This window comes from Choloepus didactylus, assembly GCF_015220235.1.
Source record: "Choloepus didactylus isolate mChoDid1 chromosome 13 unlocalized genomic scaffold, mChoDid1.pri SUPER_13_unloc1, whole genome shotgun sequence".
NCBI lineage: Eukaryota > Metazoa > Chordata > Mammalia > Pilosa > Megalonychidae > Choloepus > Choloepus didactylus.
Window position 1 is genome coordinate 906696 of NW_023637588.1, and position 13850 is coordinate 920545.

The following is a 13850-nucleotide window of genomic DNA, read 5'->3' on the forward strand; positions in this document are numbered from 1 at the left end:
TGTCCCTCTTTCTCAAGATATTTTTGGCAATTCAGGGCACCTTACCCTTCCAAATAAATTTAGTTATTGGTTTTTCTATTCTGTAAAGTAAGTTGTTGGGATTTGAGTTGGTATTGCATTGAATCTGTAAATCAGTTTAGGTAAAATTGCCATCTTTACTATATTTAGTCTTCCAATCCATGAACATGATATGTCCTTCCATATTTTTAGGTCTTGTTCAATTTATTTTAGCAGTTTCTTAAAGTTTTCTATGTAAAGGTCTTTTGTGTAGTTGGTTCAGTTTATTCCTAAATACTTGATTCTTTTCATTGCTATTGTAAATGGGATTTTTTCCTTCATTTTCTCCTCTTGCACATTACTTGTCTATAGGAACACCACAGAGTTTTGTATGTTGATCTTGTAGCCTGCTACTTTGCTGTATTCATTGACTAGTTCTAATAGCTTTGCTGTAGATTTTTCTGGATTTCCTACATATAGAATTATGCCATCTGCAAATAGTGAAAATTTTACTTTTTCCTCTCCAGTTTGGATGCTTTTATTTCTTTTTCTTCCCTAATTGCTCAAGCTAGAAATTACAGTATATGTTGAATATCAATGGTGATAGTGGGCATCCTTGTCTTGTTCTGATCTTAGAGGAAAAGCTTTCAGTCTCTCCCCATTGAATATGATGTTATCTCTGGATTTTTCGTATATTGCCTTTATCATATTGAAAAAGTTCCCTTCTATTCCTATCCTTTGAAGTGTTTTCATCAGGAAAGGATGTTGAATTTTGTCAAATGCCTTTTCTGCATCGATTGAGATGTTCATGTGGTCCTTCTGCTTTGATTCATTGATGTGGTGTATTACATTAATTGATTTTCTTGTGTTGAACCAGTCTTGCATACCTGGAATGAATCCCACCAGGTCATGGTGTATAATTCTTTTAATGTGTTGTTGGATTCAATTTGCAAGTATTTTGTTGAGGATTTTTGCATCTATATTCATTAAAGAAATTGGTCTATAATTTTCTTTTTTTGTAGTATCTTTGTCTGGTGTTGGTATTAGGGTGATGCTGGCTTCATAGAATCAGTTAGGTAGCTTTCCCTCCAATTTTTTTGAAGAGTTTGGGCAGGATTGGAACTAATCCTTTCTTGAATGCTTGGTAGAATTCACATGTGAAACCATCTGGTCTTGGGCTTTTCCTTTTTGGCAGTTTTTTGATGACTGACTCAATCTCTTTACTTGTGATTGGTTTGTTGAGGTCATCGATTTCTTCCTGAGTTAATGTTGGTTGTTTATGCTTTTCTACTAAGTTGTCCATTTTATCTAAGTTGTCTAGTTTATTAGCATATAGTTGCTCATAGTATCTTCTCATTATCTCCTAAATTTTTGCAGGGTCAGTAGTTATATTTCCTTTCCCATTTCTGAATGCATTTATTTGCATCTGCTCTCTCTCTCTCTCTCTCTCTCTCTCTCTCTCTCTCTCTCTCTCTCTCTCTCTCTCTCTCTTTTTTGTTAGCCTAGCCAGCAGTCCATTAATTTTATTGATTTTCTCAAAGAACCAACTTCTGGTTTTGTTGATTCTCTCTATTGTTTTCCTGTCCTCAATTGCATTTATTTCTGCTCTAATCTTTGTTATTTCTTCCTTTCTGCTTGCTTTGGGGTTAGTTTGCTGTTCTTTCTCTAATTCCTCCATGTGAGCAGTTAACTCTTCAATTTTTTCTCTCTCTTTTCTTTTAATATAGGCATTTAGGGCAAGAAATTTCCCAATCAGCACTGCCTTTGCTGCATCCCATAAGTTTTGATAAGTTGTGTTTTCACTGTCATTTGCCTCGAGGTATTTGCTAATTTCTCTTATAATTTTTTTCCTTTACCCACTGGTTTTCTAAGAGGATGCTGTTTAGCCTCCATATGTTTGTGAATTTTATGACCTTCTGCCTTTTATTTCCAACTTTATTCCATTGTAGTCTGAGAAAGTGTTTTGTATAATATCAATATTTTTAAATTTGTTGAGACTTGCTTTGTGACCCATGTGGACTATCCTAGAGAATGTTCCATGAGCACTTTAGAAAAAAGTGTATCCTGCTGTTGATGGATGTAGTGTTCTATAAATTTCTGTCAAGTCTTTTTCATTTATCATACAATTCAACATCTCTGTTTCTTTAGTGATCCTCTTTCTAGATGTTCTATCCATTGATGAGAGTGGTGTACTGAAGTCTCCAATTATTATTGTAGAGGTGTCTATTTCTCCTTTCAGTGATCACAGTGTTTGCCTCATGAATTTTGGGGCATTCTGGCTTGGTGCATAAATATTTATGATTGTTATGTTTTCTTGATGAATTGACCCTTTTCTTAATATATAGTGTCCTTCTTTGTCTCTTTTAATTGTTTTACTTTTGAAGTCTAATTTGTCTGATATTAATATAGCTATTCCCACTTTTTTCTGGTTGTTGTTTGCATGAAATATCTTTTTCCAACCTTTCACTTTCAGTCTATTTTTGTCCTTGTGTCTAAAGTGAGTTTCTTGTAGACAGCATATAGATGGGTCCTGTTTTTTAATCCATTCTGCCAGTCTGTGTCTTTTTATTGGGGAGTTTACTCCATTTGTGTTTATTGTTATTACCGTAATGGCAATACTTTCTACTACCATTTTGTTTTTTGGAATTTATATGTCATATCTTGTTTTTTCCTCTCTCTCTTTTACCTTTCCTGATAATCTTCATTTCTGCACTCTTCTCCAACTCTCACTCTCCTGTCTTTTCCTATCAGCCTGTAGCACTCCCTTTAGTATTTCTTGTAGTGCTGGCCTCTTATTCACAAACTCTCTCAGTGCCTGTTTGTCTGAAAATGCTTTAATCTCTCCCTCATTTTTGAAGGAAAGTTTTGCTGGATATAGAATTCTTGGTTGGCAGTTTTTCTCTTCCAGTATCTTAAATATGTCATGCCAATGTCTTCTTGCCTCATTGTTTCTGCAGAGAAATCTGTACATAGTCTTATTGACCTTCCCTTGTATGTGATGAATTGCTTTTCTCTTGCTGCTTTCAGAATCCTCTCTTTGTCTTTGACATTGGACAATCTGACCAGTAAGTGTCTTGAAGTAGGTCTATTGGGATCTATTCTATTTGGGGTACGTTGTACTTCTTGAATCTCTAATTTTCTGTCTTTTGTAAGAGTTGGGAAATTTTCAGTGAATATGTCTTCTATTACTCTTTCTGCCCCTTTTCCCCTCTCTTCTCCTTCTGGGATACCCATAACACGTATGTTTGTGCGTTTCATGTTTTCACTCAGCTCCCTAAGACCCTGCTCATATTTTTCCATTTTTTTCACCATCTGTTCTTTTGTGTGTATGAATTTGAATGATCTGTCTTCCAGTTCACTGATCCTTTCTTCTGCCTGTTCAAATCTACTGTTGTGTCCCTCCATTGTGTTTTTCATCTCCTCCATTGTGGCCTTCATTCCCATGTGTTCTGCCATTTTTTTTTTAAATTTATGAATTCTTCTTTATGGTGATCCAGTGTCTTCTTTATATCCTTCAACTCTTTTGCTGAATCTTCCTTCATTTCATTAAATTTATTTAGCATTAGTTGCCTCAACTCCTGTATCTCAGCTAAGCTATTAATTTGTTCATTTGGCTGGTCCATATTTTTGTGTTTCCTGGTATGGCTTGTTATTTTAAGTTGTCTAGTCATCTGATTTTCTTGATTAGTTTATTTTGGAGCTTGTTTTCTATCTTTTACCTAGGGGTTTTCTTGTTTGTTGGCTTTGTTCTCTGGCCTCTGTTATTAATTTCAACTTATTCTAGAACTCTAACTTAGGTTCAATTTAGTTGATAAGAATTTTTCCCCTCTTGCTTCTTCTGTCTCTTGTTCTGCCTCTATGTAGCCTTTCTGTGAGTGTTTCTCCTCAGATATGGTGGACCCTAGTCAGATTTTCCCAGTCTAGTGAGGCCCAGGTCTCATTGAGAGGGTAGGGAGTCTTCCTGAGAATGAGACCCTCCTTTGAGGTCTTTAGAATTGGTGCTTTTCTTCTCCTGTCCAGCAGGTGGCACTTGCCACCCTGCAGCTCCCCTACCAATGTAAGGTGTTATGGAGCCTTTAATTCTCCTGGTGACTCTGATCCTGTTGGGGGCATGGCTGACCGAAGGCAGAATCTGAATTCCAGCCCCTGGGGTCTGAGTTCCCAAAAGGAGGACTGCCAGTTGAGCTGGACCTCCATCCACTCTCCCAATCCTCAGAACTCCAGTTGTCTCTCAGAGGCACTATTCCCTTCTCCCCTCTCCTCTTTGGGGCATCTCCAGCTAGATATCTTGCTCAGCCTGAGTTGCCAACTAAAGACAGGAGTGGAGACCTTCAGTAGTGAATACAGAACTCAAAGACACTGTGGGTACTCTGTCTCCCCAAATCACAGCCTAGTCCCTCAACCTGGGCTTTCTGATAGATAATAACCATGTATGTTACTTTTAGATTAAAAAAATAGAAAAGAAAAACAAGAAAAAGAAGAAGAAAAACAGAGTCCCATTTAAAAGATTTTCCCCAGCCTGGAAGTTTTGTCAGTGTCAGAATAGAGCATTTAAAGATATACTTTGGGCTACTGAGTGATAATTACTCTACAACAGCTTCAGTTCCACCCCTGCCGGGGTCTATAGAAATGCAGAAAGATAAGGGATCAGTGAGAAAAGAGAAGGGACAAAATGTAGGGGGAAAATGGCTTTTTTTTGGAGTCTGGGAATGGGTGCCTGCTTTTATGTGCCCCCAATTCTTGGAGCCCAGCCCTTCTTTAGCACCCCCAGCTCCAAAATTAGTTAATTAATTTGTTAATGACTTCTGCAGTTGAGGCTGGGTTAAATCCCCCCTTCTTGCCCTCAGCAGATTTCTGGTTTTTTTTTGTTTTTTTCTCCCCCTTTCAGGGAGCCAGCAGCAAGAAAGTCTGTGAGATCTGGGTGTGGAGGGTCACCAGACCCCTTGTTCTTAAACTTACAATGTTCACTGCAATCTCAGCTTTTCCTCCAATTCCAAACTTGCATCCAATGTTTGTTTACTGGAGACCCTGAAAACACTGTTTCATATAGTTCTTGAGTAATTGCCAGCTGCTCTAGGGGAGAAAAGTAATTCTGCACAACACTCTGCCATCTTGCCCCACCCCTGCACATACATTTTTAAGTTTAGAGGTATATTTCCTCTTTGTAGATTTTGTAGGTAAAAAAATTAAATATTGGGAATTCCATATGGTTTAACTTACTTTTTTCAAACCTCTCATTTCACTCATGAGATATCTATTCCCCTTTCCTATATAAATAATCTCTATATTCTCTCATACATATTTTTAGATTTTTCCTTTCTTTGTATCACCATGTAGTTCATCTTAATTTGTCTGTGAAGTTTCATGTTTTAGTTTCCATCTCCTAAAACAAATATCATACATTGGGTTTACTTAAATAATGGATATTTATTGGATCACAGATTTAAGACTTGAAGAAGTCCAAAATTGGGATGTTAGCAAGGCATTGCTTTCTTGCTGAAGATGGTGGCATTCTGGGGCTGATTGCTGGTGATCCTTAGTTCTTGGAATTTCTGTCACAGGGCAATGCACATTGCTGAATCTTCTTTCTCTTCCAGATTCCATTGACTTCCAGTTTCTGGCTGTTCCATATGGCTTCTCTCTTAGTAGCCTTCTCTACAAGGCCTCCAGTAATAGCATTAAGAACCAACCCAATTAACCTGGACCACATCTTATCAGAAAGAACATTTTCAAATATATACTATTTACAATATATTTACAACCACAGAAATGGATTAAGATTTAGAACATGTTTTTCTGAGGTAAACAACTCTGAGCCACCGTAGTGTGTGATCCAGTTTGCTAATACTGCCAGGATGCAAAATACCAGAAGTGGATTATCTTTTATAAAGGAGGTTTATTTGGTTACAAAGTTAGTCTTAAGGCTGTCAAGTGTCCAAGATAAGGAATCAACATTTGGGTACCTTCACTGAAGGATGGCCAATGGCATCCAGAAAACCTCTGATAGCTGGGAAGGCACATGGCTGGCATCTGCTCTGGAGTTCTGGTTTCAAAATGGCTTTCTCCAAAATGTCAGTATTAGCTTCCAACAGCCAACTTCAAAATGTGTTTCTCAGCTGTGACAGCTCATTCTCTCTTTGAATACTTTTATAGGAGTCCACTGATACAAATAAGACCTACCCTGAATGAGTGGGGTAACACCTGCATGGGAGTCAATTTTGCCAAATTCTCCACCTCATTAAAACAAGGGTTACCTTTCTTCTAGTTGGTAATGGCACATTCATCATTTCTGCTTAGGGCATCATCAGAAGCATATTTAGAGGCAATATTTCCACAGTCACTTCAAAGTAATCTAGGACTTTTTTATCAAGCTCCTCCCAATTATTGCAGAATCTTCCCCTTATCCATTTAAAAAACCATTCCAATATGTTTGGTATTTGCAAACTCAGAAGCACCCCAATTCCAGAACCAAAATTTGTTCCAGTTTGCTAATGCTGCCATAATGCCAAATACCAAAAATGGATTGGCTTTTATAAAGGGAGTTTATTTGGTTACAAAGTTACAATCTGAAGGCCATAAAGTGTCCAAGGTAAGACATCAACAATTGGATACCTTCACTGAAGAATGGCCAAGGGCATCCAGAAAACCTCTGATAGCTTGGAAGGCATGTGGTTGACATCTGCTCCAGTGTTCTGCTTTCAGAATGGCTTTCTCCAAAATGTCAGTGTTAGCTCCTAACAGCCATCTTCAAAATGTGTCTCTCAGCTGCAGCAGCTCCTTCTGTCAGTGATTCAATTAAGACCTCCCATGGGGTAACACCTCCATGGAAATTATCCAATCAAAGTTCTGGCCCGTATTTGATTGTGTCACAGCTCCATGGAAACATCCAATCAGAAGGTCACACCCTAATCAAAAAGATTAATCAACCTTCCCCCACAAGATTGCATCAAAGAACATGGCTTTTCCTGGGGGACATAATATATACAAACCAGCATATTGTGGTTTTATTTATCCAGCTCAAGATTTAATGAGGATTTTTAAAATTTTAAACTTGTATTTTCATTCAGTAGTTAAAAAACAAATATATTTTACCACATTTTTTTCCTACCCTGTACTTCTGGAGGACTTTTTTATTTTGTGTTCCACTTTCTTTTATTGATTTTCCTAAATTTTTCCCCTTTCATTTTCCTGGAAAAATGGCTAATACCAGGACTAGGGAAGGGTAGGAAAACAACATTCTTTAGAGATTTTTTTTTCAGCAAATGCCTGATAATGATAAATATCTCTCAGTATGTGTATATGTGCCTCCTGTGTAAGTTTCTCACATTTGTTTTTCACCTTACTAATCCTGTATTTCCTACCTTGTCTCCCATTGAATTGATCAGATTCTGTTTTTAACTTAATGTTTAAGATGAAATATATTTTTATAAGCTTTTTTTTTTTTTTTTTTTTTTTAGAGTTTTACTAGTTTATTGATAATGTATTATTTCTTACTGTGATGGGAAATGGAAACATTCTTGGGTCCTAAGTTGGTGGATGAATGTGTGATGATAGCAGTCAAAACATTATTACATGGTGCCTTTTACTTTATCACCCAAAAGAGCTTGTTTTACTACTTTTCTGCTCTAATTCCACATGCAAACCACCATCTCTTATTTGTACTCAGGAAGAAGAGAAGTGAAACTGAGCGGTTTTGATTGAGTAATTTAGAGAAAGAGAGGGGGAGCAAAAGTCAAAATCAGCTAGCATTTGGGGGAGTTTGTCACAAGGAGCCCACAGACCCTTCTAACAGAAAGGAGTGCTGCCGTGGGTGCCAATTTCATGTTTCATCATCTGGAAGGAAGGGGCTGTCCCTGCTTTGCCTTTTGACCATTTACCTCTATTACAAGTTGCATACATTTGTAGAAACTCAGCCAAGGCATTTTTTTTTTTTCTGGTTTTCTGTGTTATAGGGACAGATACTTCCAAAATTTTCTACCATTCATTTTTTACCCACCTCATTTTCTTCATGGTACTTCTATACCATGGGGCTATTGAAGGATTTTTTTTTTTTCTTTTCAATCATTTTATTGAGATATATTCACATACCACGCAGTCATACAAAACAAATCGTACTTTCGATTGTTTACAGTACAATTACATAGTTGTACATTCATCACCTAAATCAATCCCTGACACCTTCATTAGCACACACACAAAAATAACAAGAATAATAATTAGAGTGAAAAAGAGCAATTGAAGTAAAAAAGAACTCTGGGTACCTTTGTCTGTTTGTTTCCTTCTCCTATTTTTCTACTCATCCATCCATAAACTAGACAAAGTGGAGTGTGGTCCTTATGGCTTTCCCAATCCCATTGTCACCCCTCATAAGCTACATTTTTATACATCTGTCTTCGAGATTCATGGGTTCTGGGTTTTAGTTTGATAGTTTCAGGTATCCACCACCAGCCACCCCAATTCTTTAGAACCTAAAAAGGGTTGTCTAAAGTGTGCATAAGCGTGCCCACCAGAGTGACCTCTTGGCTCGTTTTGGAATCTCTCTGCCACTGAAGCTCATTTCACCTCCTTTCACATCCCCCTTTTGGTCAAGAAGATGTTCTCCGTCCCACGATGCCGGGTCTACATTCCTCCCCGGGAGCCATACTCCACGTCGCCAGGGAGATTCACTCCCCTGGGTGTCCGATCCCACGCAGGGGGGAGGGCAGTGACCCCACCCCTCAAGTTGGCCCAGCCAGAGAGAGAGGGCCACATCTGAGCAACAAAGAGGCACTCAGGAGGAGACTCCTAGGCACAAATATAGGGAGGCCTAGCCTCTCCTTATAAGCTTTTAAGTTATTTTACATATTTTCCCTTCTTCTTTCATATTTTCTTGTTTGCTTTCTTTCTTCGTTTTTCTTTCTTTCTTTCTTTCTTGCATACTATTTTTTTGTCTTTAAACATTCCTTCTGCTAATATTTTCTTCAGACTACATCCAATATACAGTGGAAGATCCATGACTTCTAAGTTCTTAGAATGTCTCAATGGATCAGTTATTTAATTTTCTCTGCTCTAACCCTTTTGGATTTAATTGTACTGGTCTAGTTTATATGATAATTTGCAGGGGAGAGGGTTAAAAACATGGTCCATGAAGGAGATGTATACTCAATCATATGGATGACACTGACTTGGTTATTTTTATAGCCAAAGGGCTCAGGACTTTATTCAGACTCAGTACTGGTCTCCTGACTCTACATGGATACTAGACCTCCAGCTTATGCTCCTTTGGCACATCACTATTGCTAAATGAATTAGGCTGCTGAAGCATTAGTCTGAGCTTTACAGCTGTGGCTTCATAGTAGCAATAGCCTGACTGAATGAGAAGATAGAACTCTGACTCATGTAAGAAACACAGGATACCAAACCACAATCCCTGCAGTAATCATCCCAGGATGGTCAGGGCTTGGCCACCAACAGCCATTTATTAATTTAGAGTTTGATAAAACAGAGGTTTCAGCAACTGTTATATTTGTGTTTGGCAGAGACTCAAAGGAAAGCAGAGTGCTGGAAAAGCTACATAGTGGGAAAAATGAAGGTTTTATGTATATTCTGATTGGATTTTATTAATATGGGAAAGTTGGATGTGGGCTAGCTAGAAGCAGGTCATTCCATGTGATTGGTTTGATGAATATATTTGGTTTCCTCTGGTTGGTCAGGCATTGAAAGCAAGGGCATACATTAGTGAAGGCGTTAGTTTGTGCCAAATTATGACTGAATGCACCAGTTACTGCAAAGGTTGTGGGTCAGAGTTCTATTATCATATATGATCTGGCCATTGTCTGAGTATATGTTTATTCTCTCAATTGATAACAAAACTCTTTACAAAAGCTTATTCAACAATCTTTATTGAAAATAATATCTTTTGAAAAGTTAACATCCCAAAGTTAAGAAATTGAAAATGAAAATAGATTATCAATAAATAATTTTCATAGGTGAATATTTGAAAAAAATTAAAAAAAAACAAATTATCTTTTTGTCAGTTGGGATGTTTTGAAACAGGCTTCTCCAACTTGAACTCCTATACAGGAATATAATTCTTATTGAAAGAAATGTGGAAAAATAGATCAAGTGACTCATAAAGTTTTAGCATTGTCTTTCTGTTTCCACTTTTGGTAATGTATCAACACTAAATAATTCTTAATAATAATATATTTTGTCTCCAAAATTGTACTTTCCTCCATAAATTATATGATGAACTAAAAAAGGAAAGTTAAATCAAATGCCCAGAAAATAAATATATTCACTTGATAGTATAAAATTACATTGTGGAATATTTTTTCATCAACATAGAAGAAAAGGCCTGAATTAAGGAACCCATATTGTGTATTCTCAAATGTTTCCTTCACTTTGCATTACACTGTGGATATAATTCCATGTAAAACTGACTTATCCACTTTAAAAGCAATTCCAGTTTGGTAATGCTGCCCTTTTGCAAAATGCCAGAAATGCAATGGCTATTATAAAGGGGATTTTTTGGTTGCAAAGTTACAGTCTTAAGGCCATAAAGTGTCCAAAGTAAGGCATCAACAAAAGTTACCTTCACTGGAGAAAGGTCATTAGCATCTGACAAAACTCTGTTAGCTGGGAAGGCATGAAGATGGTGTCTGCTTGCTCCCAGGTTGCATTTCAAAATGGCATTCTCCAAAGTGTTGCTCTTGGGGCATTTTGTCCTCTCTTAGCTGCAGCTACCATGAAGCCCTTCTGTTTGTGAGTGTCTTTATAAGACTCCAGTGAACTAACTGAGGATTGCCCTGAATGGGCAGGGCCACACCTCCATGAAAGCATTCAATCAGAAGTCACACCTTAGCCAAAGGAGTCACTCACAGTTGGGAGGGTCACATCTCCATGGAAACAACCTAATCCCAATATCCTACAAGACTGGATTAAAGAATATGACTTTTTCTGGGGGACATAATATATACAAACCAGCACAAAAACAAAGACTATTCCCTTGTTTTTGGTATAATAACAGCAGATATGGATAAATCTGTTGAAAATAACTTTTACTGAGGTTGACAATAGCACCTGCTTTTAGGACTTTGAAAATTGGGGGACCACCTGTTGAGGCATAAATGCTATTTCTCCTTAGAGGGGAACAACCTGACTTTTTCTGGTAGTTTCAATTTTTAGAAATCTCCAAGAAATAATCTTAGGAATTCTTCATGTTTAGCCATGGATTTGAAACTCATAATCAAAGCAAAATATTGAGTGAAGCAGAGCAAGTGTAATTTATATCATTATGGTAACAAGAGGTAGAATAGCAACATAGAAGCAAATTTTGAATATTTATATTCATCACTCTGACAATTAAATTTGTCCCATTTCCTTCAAATTTTTAGCCTTCTTGTTCTACTTTGCCCCAGTCCATATTTGAGGACTTAGGAAAAGTTCCAATTATTGACAGGGTTTAAGGGGTTATCTGCTATCAGTTCTATGAGCTTTTCTTCTTGAAAGGAAAAAGCACCTTGTGCATGTGTAACAGGACAGGCAGAATACATCTGAAGCATAGTTAAGGTTCTAATCCACAGCCATTGAAAAAGTGATTAAGAGAGGGAAATGAACATTTCATGTGTTAATGGTTGAAAAGGAAGTAACTTGGCACCCTAAGAGATGGAGACCTTAAGAGGGAAATCAAACAAGTTATTATAACTATCAATAAGTTATTTTCCCTCTTAAGCCAAAGAATATCCTAAACTTATTGGCTTGCTCAGATTAACAATCAGAACTCCTTTTTACTTTCTTTTGCTAACCAACCCATTGCTATGCAATTTGTACTGCTTTATCCAAAGTCTCTTGTAGTCCTGTTTAATCTTCTTTTTGCTTTTCATCAACTATTTTTCAATTCCTTAATTGAAAATCTTTGCTAAACATATGTGGCATATTATAAGTATCAGCTTGTAATTGCATATGTATCTGTTTTACTGTGTTTTATAAAAAGAACATGTGGAAATAATTTCACATTCTGATTTCAGTTAAAAATTTATTCATTCAACCTTTTCCTCATATCCAATATTTCCAAAATATTGTTCTCAAAATTGTGTATATGATCAAAGAATCTTAAAGAGGACAAGAATTAGGAGTTTATTTAGTAAACACCCTACTAACTACATATGTGCACCTAATTTTACAAAAGGTAAGTCCAATGCAATGTACAAAATTTTGCTTTACATAAACATCCAATTCCTTTTTATCAAAAGCTTCCATTCATATCATGTAGAGGAAACACACCATATTTTGTTTTATTTATTTTCAGTGCTTTTTCTTCCCCTGTATTTAGGAACATTTGTTCTTGTTTTTGGAAATTCTTACTTGGTAACTCTGTACACATATGGAAACAATTTACAAGAGATTTCTTATATTAGAGGTGGTTTATTTTCTCTTCCACTTCTTTTGCAGAGTTTCTCTTACATCCTTGTTATGGAGGCTGTAGATAAACGGGTTCAGAACTGGAGTCACAACAGTGTTGAGGATGTGTACCACTTTGCTCAGATCCAAGGAGACTTTGATTGATGTATGAACATGAAGGAACATTATGGATCCATTTCAGATGAGCACCACAGTCAGATGAGAGGAGCATGTGGAGAAGGCTTTGCTCCTGCCACTGGATGAGATCTTAAGGATTGTTCTGATGATGTAGAAGTAGGAGATCAGGGTGATGAGGCACGATCTCAGGATAACCAGAAAAGCAATCACAAAGACCACAAGTTCTATCACCTCTGTGCTGGTACAGTCCAGGGCAATAAAGGGGGCAATGTCACAGAAAAAGTGATTGATGGCATGGGGACCACAGAAAGAGAAGCCACTGATGAGAGCTTTTGGCACTGAAATGACCACAAAGCCACAAACCCAGGAACCCAGGGCCAGCTGGGCAGAGAGCAGGCTGCTCATGAGAGCCACATAGTGTAGAGGACAGCAGATAGCCAGATATGAGTCATAGGCCATGGCTGTCAGGAGGAAGTATTCTGTGCAGCCTAATGAGAAAACAAGGCACATCTGCAACAGGCAGCCAGTAAATGAGATGGTCTTGCTTCTCCCCAGTAGAATGGCCAGGGCCTTGGGGACAGCAGCTGTGGTATACCAAATCTCCAGGAAAGAAAGTTTGCTCAAAAAGAAGTACATGGGAGTGTGTACTTGGTGGTATTTACTCACCAAAATCAGGATAGCAAGGTTACCACTGACAGTGAGGATGTACATCACCAAAAAAAACATGAAGAGAGAGAGCTGAAGTGCCTGTGACCATGAAAATCCCAACAGGAGAACTTCTTGCAGTAGTGTTGTGTTGTCTGTACCCATTGTGGTGCTGAAATAAACCAGGAAATATAGGCCAAAAGCTAGAAGCAATCACACATTTCTAGAAAGATAAAAAGAAATGGATTCATGAGAATGTCAATAACTGAAAGCAGCCATTCAGAGAGGTTCTAATGTTTGTTGAGTAAGTCATATGTGCCTGGAGTTTTAAGGGCAAACCAAATCAAAAACAAATTAAAAAGGAAGAAATACATTAATTTTCTCTGGTGCAAAAAGGAAAGACTCCCACCCTTCCCTTTTCTTAGAACATTCTTTAAAAAATTGTAATTATAAATACTTTGCCCCTTTGAGAAATAAATTTTTTAAAGCTAAATAAGCTTTTTGCCAGCTTTCCAGTCCTGGAATATCTTTTTACAAGACCCTGGGAGCTATATCTCTGAAATGTAAATATAAAGGAACTTAGCATCCTTATCTCCCCATTTCTGTCAACTTTAACTTAAGTGTCTGCCTCCAAATATAACTATCTACCTATCATAAAGATATGAGAAGTTTTATTATTCCTTTGGATA

At 37.3% G+C, this 13850-nt stretch overlaps 1 protein-coding gene across 1 annotated transcript; it reads right to left on the reverse strand.

Annotated features, from left to right (window-relative positions):
* Window positions 1-12402: 12402 nt before the first annotated feature.
* Window positions 12403-13326, reverse strand: LOC119524768 (olfactory receptor 6F1-like). Its single transcript, XM_037823427.1, is given in 1 exon segment — window positions 12403-13326. A coding segment is annotated over 1 exon segment (924 nt).
* Between the last annotated feature and the right edge of the window lie 524 nt (window positions 13327-13850).